Source organism: Lepidochelys kempii, chromosome 7, assembly GCF_965140285.1.
Source record: "Lepidochelys kempii isolate rLepKem1 chromosome 7, rLepKem1.hap1, whole genome shotgun sequence".
Lineage (NCBI taxonomy): Eukaryota > Metazoa > Chordata > Testudines > Cheloniidae > Lepidochelys > Lepidochelys kempii.
The window spans coordinates 33,613,544-33,634,141 of NC_136386.1; the positions used below are offsets into that span (position 1 = coordinate 33,613,544).

Genomic DNA, 20,598 nt, shown 5'->3' on the forward strand with positions numbered 1-20,598 from the left:
CTTCTGAGTCAGTGAGCTGCTGCAGACACTGTGCTATAGAGAGAAGGGTGGGGGAGCCGCAGGGGGCGCTCTCCCTTTGGAGTCTGTGCTGAACCCAGTGTGGCATTAGGGCATGCTGTGCTAAATGGAACAGTGCCAGGCCCTCAGTAGGGGGTGCTGTCCTCTTGGGATTAGTCCCAGCCCCAGTTCTCCAGGGCTGTGCTAGGCGATGCTGTACTGCTGCGGATGACATCATCTGAAAGAGACATAAACCCACTATATGCATGGTGCTTTTCCTAGGTGTCAGGCTGATCCCACAATGTGCTGAGCCAATTTCAGTAGGACTGTCTCATTCTGACCCCCCAAGCTTCCCCACCACAGGATCTGCCTTGGTTTTCTGATCTGTCCCTGGGTGGCCAGGTGTCGATGGGAATGGAAATGTTCAGTAAAATGTTCTTGGCCCTTCCCAGAACCAGCAGAGGTTGAAGCTGTCCCTGCCCGTCATCCTAAGTGCCATTTCCAGCGTGGTGTCTAGCAGCACTAACAGCCAGTTCAGAAGGGAATGTCTACAGAGTTTGCAGGTAACTATTGTATGTGGTGGATTTTTTAGGATATAATTCTCCATAAGAGGCAGCATGGTCTAGTGACTAGCTGTGCTGACTCAACTGGAACTCAGGGCTACTGTGATCTATTTATGGCTCAGCCACTGACCTGCTGGGTGATCTTGGGCAAGTCCCTTCCCCTCTTGGGGCCTCAGTTGCCCCTCCCACCCTTTGTCTATTTAGATTGTGAGTTTTTCAGGGGAGGCACTCTATCTCACTATGCATATGTGCAGGGCCTGACATAATGGGGGCCCCAGTCTCACTTGGGGTCAGGGCAGCTCCTGGCAAGACAGGGCCCCCAAGCTTGGTCAGGGTCTGTGCAGCATCTGGCATAATGATACCCTGATCTCAGTTGAGGTCTGTGCAACCCCCAACAGAATTGGACACTGATGAAAGTGGTAGCCTTCCAGGGCTACTATAATATTAATAATGTCATGAGAGGAGTCACCAGATGGCACTCAAGTATCAGGGGGTAGCCGTGTTAGTCTGTATCCACAAAAACAATAAGGAGTCCGGTGGCACCTTAAAGACTAACAGATTTATTTGGGCATAAGCTTTCATGAGTAAAACTCCACTTCTTCAGATGCATGGAGTGAAAATTACGGATGCAAGCATCATATACCGACACATGAAGAGAAGGGAGTTACCTCACAAGTGGAGAATCAGTGTTGACAGGGCCAATTCAATCAGGGTGGATGTATTCCACTCCCAATAACTGATGATGAGGTGTCAATTCCAGGAGAGGCAAAGCTGCTTTTGAAATGAGCCAGCCACTCCCAGTCCCTATTCAAGCCCAACTTAATGGTGTTAAATTTGCAAATGAATTTTAGTTCTGCAGTTTCTCTTTGAAGTCTGTTTCTGAAGTTTTTTTGTTCAAGTATAGCTACTTTCAAATCTGTTATGGAATGTCCATGAAGATTGAAGTGTTCTCCTACTGGCTTTTGTATGTTACCATTCCTGATGTCCGATTTGTGTCCATTTATTCTTTTACGTAGGGACTGTCCGGTTTGGCCAATGTACATGGCAGAGGGGCATTGCTGGCACATGATGGCATATATAACATTAGTAGACATGCAGGTGAATGAGCCCCTGATGGTGTGGCTGATGTGGTTGGGTCTTCTGATGGTGTTGCTAGAGTAGATATGGGGACAGTAGGCAACAAGGTTTGCTACAGGGATTGGTTCCCGGGTTAGTGTTTCTGTGGTGTGGTGTGTAGTTGCTGGTGAGTATTTGCTTCAGGTTGGGGAGCTTTCTGTAAGCGAGACCTAGCCTGTCTCCCAAGGTCTGTGAGAGTGAGGGATCGTTTTCCAAGATAGGTTGTAGATCGTTGATAATGTGCTGGAGAAGTTTTAGCTGGGGGCTGTATGTGATGGCCAGTGATGTTCTGTTATTTTCCTTGTTGGGCCTATCCTGTAGTAGGTGATTTCTGGGTACCTGTCTCGCTCTGTCAATCTGTTTCCTCACTTCCTCAGGTGGGTACTGTAATTTTAAGAGAGCTTGATAAAGATCTTAGAATCATAGAATATCAGGGTTGGAAGGGACCTCAGGAGGTCATCTAGTCCAACCACCTGCTCAAAGCACAACCAATCCCCAATTTTTTTCCCCAGATCCCAAATGGCCCCCTCAAGGATTGAACTCACAACCCTGGGTTTAGCAGGCCAATGCTCAAACCACTGAGCTATCCCTTGCACCCACCCCCAAAAAATCTTGTAGGTGTTTGTCTCTGTCTGAGGGATTGGAGCAAATTTGGTTGTATCTTAGGGCTTGGCTGTAGACAATGGATCGTGTGATGTGTCCTGGATGGAAGCTGCAGGCATGTAGGTAAGTATAGCGGCCAGTAGGTTTCTGGTATAGGGTGGTGTTTATGTGACCATCACTTATTTGCACTGTAGTGTCCAGGAAGTGGATCTCTTGTATGGACTGGTTCAGGCTGAGGTTGATGGTGGGGTGGAAATTGTTGAAATCCAGGTGGAATTCCTCAAGGGCCTCCTTCCTGTGGGTCCATATGATGAAGATGTAATCAATGTAGCACAAGTAGAGGAGGGACGCTAGGGGACGAGAGCTGAGGAAGTGTTGTTCTAAGTCAGCCATAAAAATGTTGGCATACTGTGGGGCCATGCGGGTACCCATAGGAGTGCCACTGACTTGAAGGTATAAGTTGTCCCCAAATCTGAAATGGTTGTGGGTGGGGATAAAGTCACAAAGCTCAGCCACCAGGTGTGCCATGGCTTTAATAGGGATACTGTTCTTGACAGCTTGTGTGGAATATTGGTGTAAAGAGCTTCTACATCCATGGTGGCCAGGATGGTGTTTTCAGGAAGATCACCAGATGGCACTGTCATACAGTCTTCCAAGTTGTTTAAGTCCCCTGTGAGCAAGTTTTTAGTATTTGAAGAAATGCTGTGATACTAGTGTTGTGATGCCACGGTTCTTGGAGAGATGTCATGGCAGGTGGCAGAGAGTTTGCTGTTTGCTCTGTTCTCTGGATTTGGAGGCAACTCTTGGGCTTCATTGCTCCCCCCAGAATTCTGCTCCCCCCCAGCAGAGGGATGAAAACATCATCATTAGATGAAGTGCTATTTTAGTGCTTGTAAGGATAAAAGTAGCTTAAGATCTCGTGCAAACCATGGAGGCATGAGAACTCTTCAAAGGAGAGGTCTCAAGAATCCAAAGCACCTTTCCCCAGGTGACTGTATTCTACTAATGTGTCCAGGTTTCAGATACCCCAGAGCTAATGGCAGCCATTCAAACAGCCTTTGAAAATGTCACTCGGAAGCGACTGATGCCCAGTGGCACATGCAGCATCACAAAAGTAAGTCAGTTTCACCCTGTGGCTCCCTCTTTGAGGCCCTGTATACTGATCTGTGTCTGTCACCTGTCACCATACATATCCACCCACCCACCAACTCCATGCTCGTGACCATGGTATGTGAGCACCTTTTAGTCATCAGAGATAGCAGAGATGGAAAGCGTCTACTGAATCCCATGTGGCCCGAGTCCCTACAGACTATTCCCTGTGGATTGTTCCATCAGAGATGGAGACACCCCACATCAGATCCCATCTACCCCATACCTCTCTGGGACCCAGGGTAGGATTACCCCCCTGTAAATTATCCCCCAGGATCTTGTTCAGCCGGTTTTCAATGCCCTTCAGTCTTATATTAGAAAAATATCTTCATTCTGCTATCACCTGCTGCTGGGAAAAAAACAAACAGTTACTCTCTTGTATTGTAACTGTTGTTCTGCAAGATATGAACTCCACTCAGGTGTGTGTGCACCCAGCACTCAGAAGTCAGAGAACTTTCCCTAGCCATAACCATGGGTTGGTGCTCATGTCCTATGGCCCCTTCGGCCCTCCCCAGGCTGTTTAAGGGCTCCAACCCCCCCTTATTCCTTCACACCAAACATTACATGGTAACACTCCAATGCAGAGGGGACAGAGGGTGGGGCATGGAAGACACCTCTTCACCCACATCTCGAAGAACAACAGTTACTGTCCAGGTAGGTAACCACTCTTCTTTGAGTGGGTGCAGACGTGTATTTCACTCAGGGGACTCACAAACCAAGTTAAGGGGCAGGGCTCAGAGTCTACTTAAAGAACAATTGCAGCACTTGCCTTCCCAAAATTTGCATCTGATCTAGATGCAGCCCTAATAGCATAATGCTTGGTAAAAGTATGTATGACAGACCAAGGAGCTGCCCTGCAAATGTCCAATATCGAAACATCATTGAGGAAGCTGATTAATATTGCTTGGGCCCTTTTGTTCAGGCTGTGCTTTCATGGTATGTATACCGAGCGCAGCCATCCCTGTAGGCAGCACATGTGTAATCGAGAGTGTTTTCCTACGAAGGTGGCGGCCGCCATATGTCCCAGTAGTTGAAGGCAGGTGTGTGCTGATACTCGTGAGCTGTTTGTGACCACTGATATGAGAGTGGTTAGTGCACGAATCTGGTCATTGGTGATGATGCTTTGGCCTCTACGAGTCTAGGTGTTCTCCAATAAAGTCCAATTGTTGTACTGGTTTTAGAGTAGATTTCAGCATATGCGCTCCTGGGCTGGAGCACCCACAGAAAAAAAAATAGTGGGTACTGAGCACCCACTGGCAGGCCCCTCTTCCCCCCAGCGCCAGGTCCCGCCGATCAGCTCGTCCGCGTCGCCCGCAATGCCTCCCGCCAGCTGCCATCAGCTGTTTGGCAGCGTGCTGTGGGAGGAACAGGGGGCGGGCCTGGGCAATGCATGGCCCAGATGCAGGGAGTGGAAGGGACAGGACTAGCCCCTTCCAGCCACTGAGATGCTGTTCTCCAGCCCTGCGCAACAGTTGCCTGAGAGAGCATGGCTGGGGAGGTGACTCCCACTGCCTGCCAGGGTTCGGGTGCTGGGATCCCTGGCAGCTAAGCCAGGCAGGGAGTGGAAGCCAACTCCTCCCCAGCCAGGCTCTCAGACAGCTGCCAGGCAGGACTGCAAAGCAGCGACTGGGAGGGGCCGGCGTTAAAAGCAGCTCCCTTCTGCTCCCCTCTTGGACTCCTGGGGAGCAGGGAGAGCAGCATAACGTGCGGAGAGGGCAGGCGCAGTGGGAGGACAAAGCCCCCCCAGGTAACATGGGGAAGGGAGAGTGTGCTGGCCCCGGGGCTGGGCGCAGGGGGACACACACGTGACCTGCCCTTTTGCTTGTGCCCCCCCACTATGGGGAGGCACCAGTTGAATATGGGGTATCCTTGGGGGACAGGGTGGAGCAGGGGCAGGAAGAGGTGGGGTGGGGCATTGGGGGAAGGGGTGGGGCCTAGGATGGAGCAGAGGGTTGAGCTGGGAAATCTGGAAGTCGGTGCCTATGGATTTCAGTTTCTTAATTTGTAACCTAAGGGTGTGAAAGAGGGTGATATTCCTCTGGGGAATATTTATTGTTTCTGCTTGAGTAGGTCCTTTCAGTGGGCAGTTGTCTAGGTACTGGAAGATCAATATTCCCTGTCTGCGTAAATGCACCACTACTACTGCTAGGGTTTTGGTAAAAACTCTCAGGGCCGTCAAAAGTCCGAAGGGTAGCACTCTGTACTGGAAGTGGTCTTTTCCTGTTGTGAATCGTAGGAACCGTCTGCATGCGGGAAGGATGGTAATATGAAAGTATGCCTCTTTTAGGTCGAGGGCCGAGAACCAGGCCCCCTTTTCCAGCACTGGGATCACTGAGTTTAATGTGACCATCTGTGGATACGGACAAACTTGTTAAGTTTTCTGAGATCTAATATGGGTCTCCATCCACGGTTTTTGTTTTGAGTCAGGAAATAGTAGGAATAAAATCTCTTCCCCTTGTGTTGTGTTGGAACTTGTTCCACGGCACCTAGTTGTAGAAGATGATTCACTTCTTGTCGTAGAAGGTGCTCGTGAGAAGGGTCCCTGAAGAGGGACAGGGAAGGGGGATGGGTAGGTGGAATGAAAATAAAAGGGATGGTATAACCTGTGTGGATGATCTCTAATACCCAGTGGTCTGTGGTGATGGAGGCCTGCGTATAATAAAATGGTCATAGCCGATGACCAAAGGTCTGGGTTGTTTGTAGTATTGGCGCTGGTTGTTGGGGGAGGTCAGTCAGACCCTTGACCAACGTTTCAAAATTGCATCTTGGCTTATGGTGCTTGGGATGCCACAGACTGAGACTGGGAAGGATAACGTCTCTGTGGCTAGTGTCTTTGTCTCTGGTTGTCGAATTGTCTCTGTTGTTGTTGCAATGTATTGTCTCTGTTGCGGGAGTATGGTTGGTATTTCCTCCTTCTGTTTGGGGTTGTGTAAATGCTGAGTGTTCTTAGTGTCGCTCATGAGTCCTTCATGGAATGTAGGACCTCATCTGTCTTGGTGGAGAACAGCTTATCCCTATCAAATGGGAGGTCTTCTACCTTAATTTGAAGTTCCCTCAGGATTCCCGAAGAATGTAGCCATGAAGCTCTGCACATTACTATTGCTATTGTGCATGCGGCTGTGTCTGCGACATCGAGGGATGCTTTGGGTGCTGTTCTGGCTACGAGCTGTCCCTCGTTAATGATGGCTTGGAATTGTTCCTTCTTGTCCTCTGAGATTTCATCAAGGAACTCATTCAGTTTAGTGTAATTATTGTGGTTTTTGTTGCTAGTAACGCTGTGTAGTTGGCCGTGTGGAATTGCAGAGTTGCCAAAGAGTAGACTTTCCATCCAAATAGATTTAATCTCTTCCAATCCTTGTCTTGGAGTGTGGATCAGGATTGTAGTTGTTTACCCCATTGGTTGCCCCCATCCACCACTAAGGGTATGTCTACACTACAAAATTGATACCCACATTGCCAGGGCCCGTGCTTTGAGAGAAGTCTTTGTCCATGTCCTCATCACTCTCGTCACCGTGCTGACGTTGCCTACTCACTCAGCCGTTTTTCTCACCCCACTGGATATTGCAGTCCTTAATATACAGGTTTGTTCCTTAAACCTGGGCCAATCTCCTGTGTTGGAGTCTTGTCTTCTTCTCCTCAGTGTCTTGGCTTGCAGCATAGGTGGGGGCAGGAGAAAGGCTCAGTATGTGTCCACTCTGTCTGTTTTATACTCTCAGTCCATGTGCTTGGAGAGCACAAGTCTAGGCATGTCTGGAGGGCATTGCTGAGTCTCCTCAAGCAAAGGTTGAGCAATTCCCCTTGTGTGGCCTCATGCAGGAGAGTCATTGCTTTGTAGCTCCCTTGCTGGGCAATGGCTGTTGATGGGTTGTTTGGCACTCCTCCCAGGCGTTAGTTACTTTCCTTGCTGTTGCATCTGGGGAGCTAATATCTGGCTGAGTCCCCAACTTACAGCATGCTTTAGTGACCACCATATAACACAATTCTCATAACTTAATATGCATTAATGATACACATATATGGATAGATAAATGTCTTTCAGCAGATCATAACCTTTCCCCTGATACCTTACAAGGCATACTTTATATGTAAGATCATGATTATATGAAAATGAGGAATATGGGGGTTACACTATGCTCCCCCAAGGTATAGAATGTCACAATGGTATATCTGATAGGTTTCAGAGTAGCAGCCGTGTTAGTCTGTATCCGTAAAAAGAAAAGGAGTACTTTTGGCACCTTAGAAACTAACACATTTATTACAGCATAAGCTTTCATGAGCTGCAGCTCACTTCATTGGATGCATCTTTTTAATGGTATATCTGTATTTCAAAACTTGTGCTGTGTTTCTGGGTGACACCCCCAGACAGATTGACATCAGCAGTGCCTAGCCTGTTTGATGGCCCATGATCAAGGGTCATCAGCTTAGAAACAACCCACTGAAAGAAGCCAGGGGCTACACCTTATGAGTCAGCAGGACTTGTAGGGGCATGCGTATGGACAGAGGACTCCAAGGTTTTTCCATGCCGTGTGCTATGAGTTTGTGTATGGGACAAAGGAAGTACCAAACACATGGCAAAGGATATAAAAGACAACTGCATCATCTCCATCTTGTCTTCAATCCTGCTTCCCACCTCTGGAGTAATTTCTCTACAAATTTAAGCTCTGAACAAAGGACTGAATGATCCCATCCAAGCTGTGGATGTGTTCCAGAGGGACTTTCAAGCCAGCAAATTCACCAATACTGCTGAGAACCTGATATATGCACTTTGAAGTCTCTGTATATATGTGATTGCTTTACCATTTAAAATCGCTCTTCTTGTTCTTTCTTTTTTCTTTATAATAAACCTTTAGTTTTAGACACTAAAGGATTGGCTGGCAGCGTGGTATTTTGGGTAAGATCCAAACTAATATTGACCTGGTAACATGGCTGACCCTTTGTGGTTAGAAAAACATTTTGCATAGTGAGTAGAGTTTTTAAATAACTTCTCACTGTACTGGACCTGTGTGCTGATTGGGAGCCAGAGAACTGGAATGCAATAAAGGGGGCTGTGTGATTTCTTTTTTCAGCTTCTTGATAACCAGTGTGGGGGATCAGAAACACAGTTTGTGACTGGTTGGTGAGTTTAACTTCAGTGTTAACCACCAGTTTTGGGAGTATCTGCTCTTCCTTTTGCAGCCTGAACAAAAGCCTAACACTAATACCAAAAGTCCAACACTTCTTACAATGGTGGACAAATCCAGGAAACATATGCTCAGGGACCCCATTCCAGCAGGATCCACCTTCCATACTGATCACAACGGTTGCTCACCGATTTGCTGGGGCACCCACCGAAACCAACATACAATCCAAGAGAATCCGCAGTGACACATTTACACACCAACCTGCTTGAATTATGCACAGTTCGCAATGCATGCAACCATTTCAGAACAAAACAATAAGAGTCATGATGGACAACATTGTATGTATGTTCTACATAAACCGACAGGGCGCAGCACGATCTCGCTCCCTATGCACAGAAGCCATAAAACTATGGAACTGTTGCATAAAACACAACATCACCATTACAGCATCATACCTCCTGGGTCAGCAGAACATGACGGTGGACACATTAAGCAGACAGTTTCCTCAAGAACATGAATAGGAACTGAATGACAACATAACACAACACATATTCCACATGAAAGGGTTCCCACACATCGACCTATTCACATGAAACAACAAATGCCCAAAGTTTTGCTCATGAGCAGGACTGGGAACACAATTCCTAAGAGATGGCTTCCTCATCAGATGAAACACACCTCTCCTGTAGCATTCCCACTGACACGGTTAATCTCCAGGGTAATACACAAGATATGAAACAACAAAGCCAAGGTCATACTTATAGCCCCGACATGGCCCAGACATGGTTCCCATACCTGAGATGCATGGCGATCTGCGCACCATACACTCTCCCACGGTGACGGGATCTTCTCTCACAAGACGCAGGTCAAGTCCTCCATCTGGACCTGGAGAAACTTCACCTGAAGGCATGGCTCCTCCAGGGCTCCAACACGAAGAATTAGCCTGCTTAGAACAGGTTAAACAGGTATTACTAAACAACAGAAAGACATCCACTTGTGCAACATACCTACAGAAATGGAAGAGTTCTCCATGTGGTGCAGAAACAGATGCATAACTGCACTTACAGCACCACTTCATTTGATCTTGGAGAACATATTAGAACTGAAACAATCAGGACTTTCCATAAGTACGGTTAAAGTACACCTGCCAGCCATAGCTGCTTTCCACCATAAGATCGATGGTGTCTCAATATTCACACACCCGATCACAAAGCATTTCCTCACAGGTATAACCCAGAAATACTCAACCCCACATCAGCATGGGATCTAAACCTGGTCCTTAGAGGCCTTACCAAAGCACCATTGGATCCATTCATGACTTGTTCTCTACTACACCTCTCAATGAAGGTAGCATTCCTGGTCACAATTACTTCTGCACAAAGAGTAAGTGGACTAGGGGCTCTCATGGCCCACCCTCCATCTACCGTATTCGTCAAAGACAAAGTGACACTACAACCACACCCAAAATTTTTCCCCAAGGTATCATCATCCTTTCATCTCAACCAACCAATCACTTACCTACATTTTACCCTAACCCACATGGGACTGTACAAGAGACAGTCCTACACTCTCTAGATGTTAGATGCGCATTAGCATTTTACCGAGATAGAATGAAACCATTCAGAAAATCACCGAGACTGTTCATCTCCACAACTGAATGATCAAAGGGATCCGCAATATCAAAACAAAGACGTTCAAAATGGATCTCCAATTGCATCCACCTATGCTAACAACAACAAAAAAGGGAACTCCCAGTGGGGATCAGAGCCCATTTGACGAGATCAATATCAACCTCAACAGCCTTTTTGAATAACCTACCACTCACAGAGATATGTCGAGTCACCACTTGGGCATCCAAACACACATTCATTAATCTCTACGCAATAATGCAAAGCTCAGGCTCAGATGCGATACTAGGCCGAACGGTGCTAGCACCAACTATGCATACAACTCCGCAGCCCATCCATCGACAGTAGGGCACTGCTTTACAGTCACCTGAAGTGGAGCATCCACAGGGATAGTACTCAAAGAAGGAGAGGGTTACTCACCTCATGCAGTAACTGAGGTTCTTCAAGATGTGTTCCCCTATGGGCGTTCCACTACCTACTTTTCTCCCCTCTAATTCGGCGTTCGCATTAAAGACTCTGTGGTAGGAAAGGAACTGAAGGGGTCAGGCCGTGCACATGCTAGATGAAGCGCTAATGGCACGGCAAGCCAGCTACTGCGCATGCACATCCTGACCAGGCACTGCTCCCGAAAATCTCCCATCAACCAGCGCCAGGATGCACCAACACCTGAAGTGGAGCACCCACAGAGATACTCATCTCGAAGAGCCTCAATTACTGCACAATGCGAGTAACCCTCTCATTCCTCTTTTCTGAGATATGCTTCTACTGTAGTCAGGCATTTGGTAAATACCCAGGGAGCTAAGAACAGGCCAAAGAGAAGCACGGTGTACTGATAATGCTGATCTGTCATTACAAATCTCAGAAATCTACTGTGGCTTGGGAAAATCACTACATGGAAGTAAGCGTCCTGAAGATTGAGAGCGGCAAGCCAGTCATTGTGATTCAAAGAATAGTAGTTAGCGTGACCATGTGGAACCTCATGTAATTGATGTACTTGTTGAGACGCAGACTGAGGATAGATCTCACCCCCTCCCTTGGACTTGGGGAGCAGGAAGTACCATAAGTAGAATCCCTTTCTCCAGTTCCGAAGGGGAACCTCCTTTCTGGCCACTGAAACCTGGAAAGAGTGTGCAAAATCTTATCTAACTATTAATAATAAACTAAACTTAAGGGCACTGGTAAGCTAGCCACAACTAAAAACAATATACAGAAAAATCACATCACTGTGGAATAAAGCCTGAGGAGAAAACCACTCTGACTCAAGCCATGGGAGATGAGAAGGAACTAGGGAAGAGTGTTGTGAAGCCCTTAAATAGCCAGGGGAGAGGCTAAGGGGTCAGGGGGTGCAAGTGCTGCCCCATGTGTACTGTTAGGTAAAGTTCTCTGGCTTTGGTGCACTGGGCACACACTGACCTGAGCAGAATACACGTCTGCAACCACTCTGTGGGATAGCTACCCAAAATGCACTTGTACTGCCAGGCGTGCTGCTGAGAGCACCGTGCTTGGCTGTGGGGAGCAGTGCAGTCAGTTCTGCATGGCTGCTGGGGACTTGCTGCACTTTTGCGTCAGTTCAGCCTCCCCTACCCAGTTTTCCAGTGTAACCAGGTTGGCAGAGCTGTCCCCTGCTCATCAAACTTAATGAGGGTAACTTTCAACAGCAGGTACCTGAAGATGCCAACCCAGCCTGGCTTGCTGCGTGTGACTTACCAACAGCTGGCCAGAAGCTATCACAGGAAGAGGCATCTGACAGCATCAGTTCTCTCAATTCAGAGCCGGGTAAGAAAATGTGCAGAGGACACACATTCTCTCTGCACACTGTGACAAAGTTCTGTCCTTGTCTCCGTGGGTCCCGCGTTTCCTGGCAGATTTTGCTAGCCTCAGAGGCTCACTGTGACCCTCCACATAGCCCTTGTCTCTCTAGAGGCAAGGGTCACAGCCTACTGAGCCATTTTCATCATAACCCAGCGAGGGAGGTGAGGAGAAGCTGTCCTCCCTTTCACAGTTTCTGTTGTCTCCCAGTCTCAGTGAATAATCAGAGGGGCAAAGGGGGGAGCCCGGGTCCACCCTCTACTCTGGGCTCCCCCCTTTGGCCCTCTGATTATTCACTGAAGATGCCAACCCAGCCTGGCTCGCTGCGTGTTTCTTACCAACAGCTGGCCAGAAGCTATCACAGAAAGAGGTATCTGACAGCATCAGTTCTGTCAATTCAGAGCCAGGTAAGAAAATGGGACCCTAATAGTATCAGCTATGGTAGCTGACCTTTGAGAAACAGGACACATACAATTCCCTGGGCTACTTCCCCACAGCAGTCCCCACTTCCTCAAGTTCCACTTCACCCTTACCTCAGGGCCTCCTTCCTTGTGCCTGATATGGTGTGTACTGCTCAGTCTCTTCAACAGCACAACTTCCTCCCACAACTCCTGACATGCACGCCCACCTGACTATCTGGGAGGTTTTTAACTAGTTTCAGCCAGCCTCTGATTTTCTCCACTGCTTTCTGGAAGCTATCTCCACTGCTTTCTGGAAGGATCAACCTAGCTGTCTCCACTGCTTTCTGGAAGGATCTTAATTGGCCCCAGGTGTCTTGCTTAACCTGGAGCAACTGCCATTTGGTTACCATGTAACAGGGATTTGTTTAGCCTGGGGCTAACATACCTGTTTCTCACTACTTTCCTATAACCATCTGGCCTTGCCCTGTCACAACACAAACACACAGCTCCTCCAGGTGATAGCCACCCAGACACCCCACAAATCCTCTTTCCAGTGACCGCACTGGGGCTTGGATCCAGCCACATTAGTACTAGAAAAGTAGATAAACAGGCCAGCAGTTCATAGAACAACCACAATCATATTGCCTGTTATTCTTTGCATGACTGAATTAAGGCCCCTATTGTGCCAGGCTCTGCACAGACCTTCCCCGACTGAGATCAGACTCACATTAGACTGAGCACTGCATAGACCCACAGTGAGAAACAATCAGAATAGACACAGAGTGGGAGGGGAAACAAAGGCACTGAGAAGGAAGGGACTTGCCCAAGGTCATGCCGCAGGCCAGTGGCAGAGCTGGGAATAGAGCCCAAGAGTCCTCTGCCCTGCTCCCTGGGATGGGCTGTCTCTACTCTTAACACCCTTTAATATCTTATTCCTTTCTCTAACCCCCTCGTCCTCTCTTCCCCACTGAGCAGCCCCACGATGGCTCCGAGATCATTTTCCTGTGCAGTTTCTATTTCCCTTACCACAAGCATTGGAGCTGATTGAATGGCATGCTCTTATCTGCATTTACACATGCTCACAGTAGATTTTGCCCACCATTCATCCATAGATTTCAAGGCCAGGGACCATTCTGACCATCGGGCATGACCCCCTGGCCTGTATCAAACAGGCCAGAGAACCTCACCCAGTGATTCCAGCATTCAGCATCAATCCTGTGGTGGAGCTAGACCAGATAATTCAGGGAGACATCCGGTCTGGATGTGAAGCTGCTAAGGGATGGACAATCCCAACCATGGGATTCTCCCTCCTGGCTAAACATTTTCCCCTTATTCCTAATGTGAATGTATTCAGACTTCCAGCTGCTGGCCCTGCTCAGTCTGTGTCTACCAGATTCACGAGCTCCCTAGGGTTACATGTGGCCTTTGCCAAACTTGGCAAAGAGGTCCCATTCGCCTACAGCATGGTATGAGACACTGGGTAACTAGCTCTGCAGCATTTCCCAGCAATAGAACAGTATAAGACAGTTATCGTGAGAGCATCATGTTCATTTTATGTTTACAGCCTCTCTGCTGGACAGAGCTGACTTGTGGGGAGAAATGAGTGAAACTAAGAGGAGGAAGACAGCAACCATGGAGAACAATGCAGGTGGGGCTCTGGAGCGAGAGCCACTGGGTGGCTTGCAGGAGAGGACGGACGATCTCATGACAGACTTTGGCAGCCAGCTGAGTTTTTGCCTGTGGAGTCCCAAGGAAGGAGCAGATGCCAGCATGTTCCTACGTGAAAGAGAGGAAGGCTTTACAGCTGTATCAGAATGCGGAGCCAGAAGCAGTGAGAATCTGTGGCAGGTTGGTGAGGGAAGAACCTCTCCAGAAATCAAACTTGGTTTGAGCAAAAGGGAAGGGCCAAACTGGATGGCACCCACAAGGCCATGTTCGCAGGAGCATGGGCTTCAGAATCAATTGGTGCTGAGTTCTAATGTGCCTTCCCTCTCTACCTCACTTTCCCTGTCTGCAAAATGGGGATAACACTGACCCAACTACCAGAGGGAGCTGTGGCTTCAGGTATGAATGTGTGTGTGACAGATTGGATCACAGAAACCCCTTGGGAGCTGCCACTTGATGTGCCAAGACTATTTTTGCCCCTGCTTTCCCTGCCAGCTTAGGACTCCAGAACCCTGCCTGGCTGTGCCAGACACACTTACTGGCCACAAACACAGACCCAGGTCTAAACCACGTCCCACAAACGGCAAGCTTAACTGAAAGCAGCTTAGGAAATGTTCCTGTCTTTAACACTCAGATGCCCAACTCCCAGTGGGGTCCAAACCCTAAATAAATCCATTTTACCCTGTATAAAGCTTATATAGGGTAAACTCATAAATTGTTTGCCCTCTGTAACACTGATAGAGAGACATGCACAGCTGAAGATGCCAACCCCCACCCCAGGTATTAACACATACTCTGGGTTAATTAATAAGTAAAAAGTGATTTTATTAAATATAGAAAGTAGGATTTAAGTGGTTCCAAGTAGTAACAGACAGAACAAAAGTGAATTACCAAGCAAAATAAAATAGAACACGCAAGCCTATGTCTAAGAAACTGAATACAGATAAAAACTTCACCCAGTAAGCTTCCTTTTACAGAATAGTCTCCTTCTAGTCTGGGTCCAGCAATCACTCACACCCTCCCCCCCCCCTCCCCCATAGTTACGGTCCTTTGTTCCCGTTCCTTTCAGGTATCCTTGGGGGGGGAGAGGCTCTCTCTTTAGCCAGCTGAAGACAAAATGGAGGGGTCTTCCAGGGGTTTAAATAGACTTTCTCTTGTGGGTGGAGACCCCCCTCCTCTCTCTTATGCAAAGTCCAGCTACAAAATGGAGTTTTGGAGTCACCTGGGCAAGTCACATGTCCATGCATGACTGAGTTCCTTACCAATCAAGCCACATTCCTGGGAAAGCCCAGATGTGGATTGGCATCTCCAAATTCATTGTTGGCTTAAGGCTTCTTGATTGGGCACTTACTGAAAATAGTCTTTTCTCAGGAAGTTGACCAACTGCTTCACTAAAACCTACTCAGAATCAAACAAGTATGCAGCCAATATTCATAACTTTGAATACAAAAATGATACATTTATACAAATAGGATTAATAGATTCAGTAGATCATAACCTTTACAGATATGTTACATGGCATATGTAGCATAAAACACATTCTAGTTATGTCATATATACATTCATAAGTATATTTCTGTAAAGCCTTATGGGGGGCATCGTCACAGTGTGGAAAGCACTTTGAGAGGCTTAGATAGAAGGGCTAAGGATTATCAATCAGGAGTAATACGTAAACATGGCTATGGGGATTTCTTTTCAAAAATCCTTCTAGATTATGCAAAAGTCTGGGTTTGGTTTTCAGAGGAGAGCAAGGTGGGCTGGGAGTCTGGAGCTCAGCAAGGGGAGTGGAGGGGGGTCTAGTGGGTTAGAGAACAGGGGCAGGGACTGGGAATCAGGACTCCTGGGTTCTAGTCCCAGCTCTGGGAGGGGAGTGAGATCTAATGGTTAGAGTAGGGAGGGTGGGAGCCAGGATTCCAGGAGCCCACTGAGATCTGTGGGAATCACATACAATTAGTATCTTGGTCAAAGGGGCCTGTTCAGCACAAGGGAAAGACTGGAAGTTTCTTGGGGTGGAGACTTCCATTTACTGTTTGAAAAAGGCACCAGTCATTTGTGGGGCCAGGCTCTTGGTAGCCCAACATGAGAGCCCTCAAAGGGGCCTGAATTTGAGGGTGATGTCCAAGCACTGTCTGGAAATCAGGGTCCTTACAGCATCTCTAGTTGCATGCTCAAAAAATGAGGCACCTGATGTCACTCTTTGCTTTGGAAGAGTTTGGCCTGGTTGTGTGAGCAGCACCTGGCATGGCAGGACATGGCCTCCAGGTGTTGCTGTAACCTCCCTCGCCAGTGGGGAGGCTTCTCTGCTCCTGTCTAGTCACAGACCAATGCCTGTTTGTATTTGTCCTGCAGGCTGACCACTTGTGGCTGCAAGAGATTTCCAATCTTTCTGAATGGACATCCTGAAATGGAGATGCCCTTAGCCAAGGGTATGAGAACAGCTGTGCTCCCCCATGCAAACAAAGCCAAATAAAGACCATCCGTTCAATGGGGTTCTTGTTCTTTATTGTTGGATGGCAGTAGGGCAGGGGTTCTCAAACTGAGGGTTTGGACCCCTCAGGGGGTCACGAGGTTATTACATGGGGGAGTCACGAGCTGTCAGCCTCCACCCCAAATCCCACTTTGCCTCCAGCATTTATAATGGTGTTAAATATATAAAAAAGTGTTTTTAATTTATAAGGGGGGGTCGCACTCAGAGGCTTGCTATGTGAAAGGAGTCACCAGTACAAAAGTTTGAGAACCACTGCAGTAGGGCTTAGGAGCCCCGATACGCACTAGGACCCCTCTGTGCTGGGCACTGTACAAAAATGGAACAAAGTTGGTCCCTTGCCCCAAAGAGCTGACACTGTTGTATTAGAAGGAGGGAGGGTGGATGGCTTTGTGGTCAAGGGACATGACAGTGGTGGAGGACTTCTGGGTTCTTCTTTGAGTATATGTCCCATGGGAGCTCCACCATAGGATGTTTGTGCCTGTGTGCTCTTGATTGGAGACTGCAAAGTAGTGCTCGCGGGCCTGCCCCTGTGCAGAACACCTCATCCTCTGAATGAGTGGTGGTGGGCTCAGGTCCTCCTCAACTGCCGGCAGCTCAAGACAGAGTCTTTGCTGTTAGTTTCCCACTTTTGTTTCATCTCATGAAAGTCTTTCTTTATTTTTGTTTCATAGTTATTGATTTTTCTTTTTTGTGGAGGGAGTTTTTCTGCCTCCTTCTTCTGGAACCTTTGTTTGTGCTGGAGGGAGCACAATTTGTTATGCCCAAGACCCCAGGGTTTAAGCCCTGCCAGACCTGCTACAGGTTTTTTCCCAACAGTGACGGACATTTGAGTTGCCTATGGTGTTTGGGGGACTCCCATATCCCCTCATAGTGTAGGGTCTGTCTGGGATTTAAGGGCAGAGCCAGAAAAAGATAGGGAGGCTAGACTAAAACACCTCTTAAGGGAATATGGCCTAGCTCTGGAGGGGTCCACTTCCTCCCCCGTACATCAGCCTCAACATTGCAGACCACTCTCGTCACTGGTCCAGCCTCATCTGTGACCACAGACACAAAGACCTCAGAAAGGAAGAAACACACCTTCCTAACCAGAGAAATTAAGAAAAAGGGTAGGTCACCCCATAAGACCCACTCTTGGGAGATCTCACATCCCTTAAAGGGTACTGTAGATGCTCCAGTTGAGTCAGGTACTGAGGTGTTGGTACTGTGTAAGTACTGTGCTGTGGGGTTCCTGAAGGGGTGCAGGGGATGGGCCCAGGGCTGGGGTTTCCTGGAGAGATGGGGGTGCTGTGGCTGGGAGCTGTGGGGTGTGTAAGAAGCCTTGTCTGGATAAGCACTCTACCGGACAACCTACCACAGCAACACTGCCTGATCCTACATGGCAGCATGGGAGTGCTGTGAGGTTCCTGAAGGGGTGCAGGGGATGGGCCCAGGGCTGGGGTTTCCTGGAGAGATGGGGGTGCTGTGGCTGGGAGCTGTGGGGTGGTGTGGACCCAAGACAGGGAGTACTGTGCTGGTGGTGTTGGGGAAGAGGAGTCATCTCAGCCATGGTGTGGAGGTGAGAAGGAACTATAGGGATATTGGGGCCAATGGATGGTTGAGGGGGCACTACGGTGGAATGACCAGGGAGTGCTGTGTGGGAGGGAGGGTGAGAACATAAGAACAGCCATAGTGGATCAGACCAAAGGTCCATCTAGCCCAGTGTCCTGTCTTCCGACAGTAGCCAGTGCCAGGTGCCCAAGATGGAATGAATAGAACAGGTAATCATCAAGTGATCCATTCCCAGCTTTTGGCAAACAGGGGCTAGGGACACTATCCCTCCACATCCTGGCTAATAGGCATGGATGGACCTATCCTCCATAAACTTATCTAGTTCTTTTTTGAACCCTGTTATAGTCTTGGCCTTCACAACATCCTCTCGCAAGGAGTTCCACAGGTTGCCTGTACGTTGTGTGAAAAAATACTTCCTTTTGTTTGTTTTAAAGCTGCTGCCTATTAATTTCATTTGGTGACTAGGGCTGTCAATTTATCGCAGTAAACTCATGCGATTAACTAAAAAAAATTAATCACAATTAAAAAATTAATCACAGTTTTAATCACACTGTTAAACAATACCAATTAAAATTTGTTAAATATTTTGGATGTTTTTCTACATTTTCATATAGATTGTATTTTGTGTTGTAATTGAAATCAAAGTGTATATTATTTTTTATTATAAATATTTGCACTGTAAAAATGATAAACAAAAGAAATAGTATTTTTCAATTCACCTCATACAAGTACTGTAGTACAATCTCTTTGTTCTGAAAGTGCAACTTACAAATGTACATTTTTTGTTACATAACTGCACTCAAAAACAAAACAATGTAAAACTTCAGAGCCGACAAGTCCACTCAGTCCTACTTCTTGTTCAGCCAATCGCTAAGACAAACAAGTTTATTTACATTTACAGGAGATAATGCTGCCCTCTTCTTACTTACAATGTCACCAGAAAGTGAGAATAGGCATTTGCATGGCACTTTTGTAGCTGGCATTGCAAGGTATTTACATGCCAGATATGCTAAACATTTGTATGCCCCTTCATGCTTTGGCTACCATTCCAGAGGACATGCTTCCATGCTGAAGACATTACTTAAAAAAAAATATGTTAATTAAATTTGTGACTGAACTCCTTGGGGGAGAATTGTATGTCCCCTGCTCTGTTTTACCATTCTGCCATATATTTCACACTATAGCAGTCTCGGATGATGACCCAGCACATGTTGTTCATATTAAGAACACTTTCACTGCAGATCTGACAAATGCAAAGAAGGTACCAATGTGAGATTTCTAAAGATGGCTACTGCACTCGACCCAAAGTTTAAGAATCTGAAGTGCCTTCCAAAATCTGAGAGATGAGGTGTGCAGCATGCTTTCAGAAGTCTTAAAAGAGCAACATTCCAATGAGAGAACTACAGAACCCGAACCACGAAAAAAGAAAACCAACCATCTGCTAGTGGCATCTGACTCAGATGATGAAAATGAACATGCGTTGGTCCACACTGCTTTGGATTGTTATCAAGCAGAACCCGTCATTAACATAGACGCATGTTCCCTGGAATGGTGGTTGAAGCATGAAGGGACATATGAATCTTTAGCACATCTGGCATGTAAATATCTTGCAACGCCAGCTACAAAAGTGCCATGAGAATGCCTGTTCTCACTTTCAGGTGACATTGTAAACAAGAAATGGGCAGCATTATCTCCTGCAAATGTAAACAAACTTGTTTGTCTGAGCAATTGGCTGAACAAGAAGTAGGACTGAATAGACTTGCAGACTCTAAAATTGTACATTATTTTGTTTTTGAATGCAGTTTTTTATTACATAATTCTACATTTGTAAGTTCAGTACTTGTATTAGGTGAATTGAATAATACGATTTCTTTTGTTTCTTTGTACAGTGCAAATACTTATAATCAAAAATAAAGTGAGCACTGTACACTGTATTCTGTGTTGTAATTGAAATCACTATATTTGAAAATGTAAAAAACATCCAAAAATATTTAAATAAATGGTATTCTATTATTGTTTAACAGTGCGATTAGTCACAATTTTTTTAATTGCGTGATTAATCGCAATTAATTTTTAATGACTTGATAGCCCTATTGGTGACCCCTAGTTCTTGTGTTATGAGAAGGAGTAAGTAACACTTCCTTATCTACTTTCTCCACATCAGTCATGATTTTATAAACGTGTATCATATCCCCCCTTAGTTGTCTCTTTTCCAAACTGAAAAGTCCCAATCTTATTAATCTCTCCCAGTTTTCTTAATCTCTTATTAATCTTCAGCCATTCCATACCCCTAATCCTTTTTGTTGCCCTTTTCTGAACCTTTTCCAATTCTAATATAACTTTTTTGAGATGGGGCGACCACATCTGCATGCAGTATTCAAGATGTGGGCATACCATGGATTTATAAAGAGGCAATATGATATTTTCTGTCTTATTATCTATCCCTTTCTTAATGATTCCCATCATTAGTGGGGGAAGCAGCCCAGGAGAGTGATCCAGGGGTGCTGTGGA

The 20,598-nt window shown here is 46.8% G+C and overlaps 1 protein-coding gene across 1 annotated transcript; it reads left to right on the plus strand.

Moving 5' to 3' along the window:
* The first annotated feature begins 293 nt into the window (after positions 1-293).
* Positions 294-16,536, plus strand: LOC140915266 (uncharacterized). Its single transcript, XM_073354850.2, has 5 exons — positions 294-560; positions 3,295-3,393; positions 11,835-11,952; positions 13,951-14,234; positions 16,401-16,536. The coding sequence occupies exons 2-5, from the start codon at positions 3,316-3,318 to the stop codon at positions 16,452-16,454; spliced, it is 534 nt and encodes a 177-aa protein (XP_073210951.2). The 5' UTR covers positions 294-560; positions 3,295-3,315; the 3' UTR covers positions 16,455-16,536.
* Positions 16,537-20,598: the final 4,062 nt, after the last annotated feature.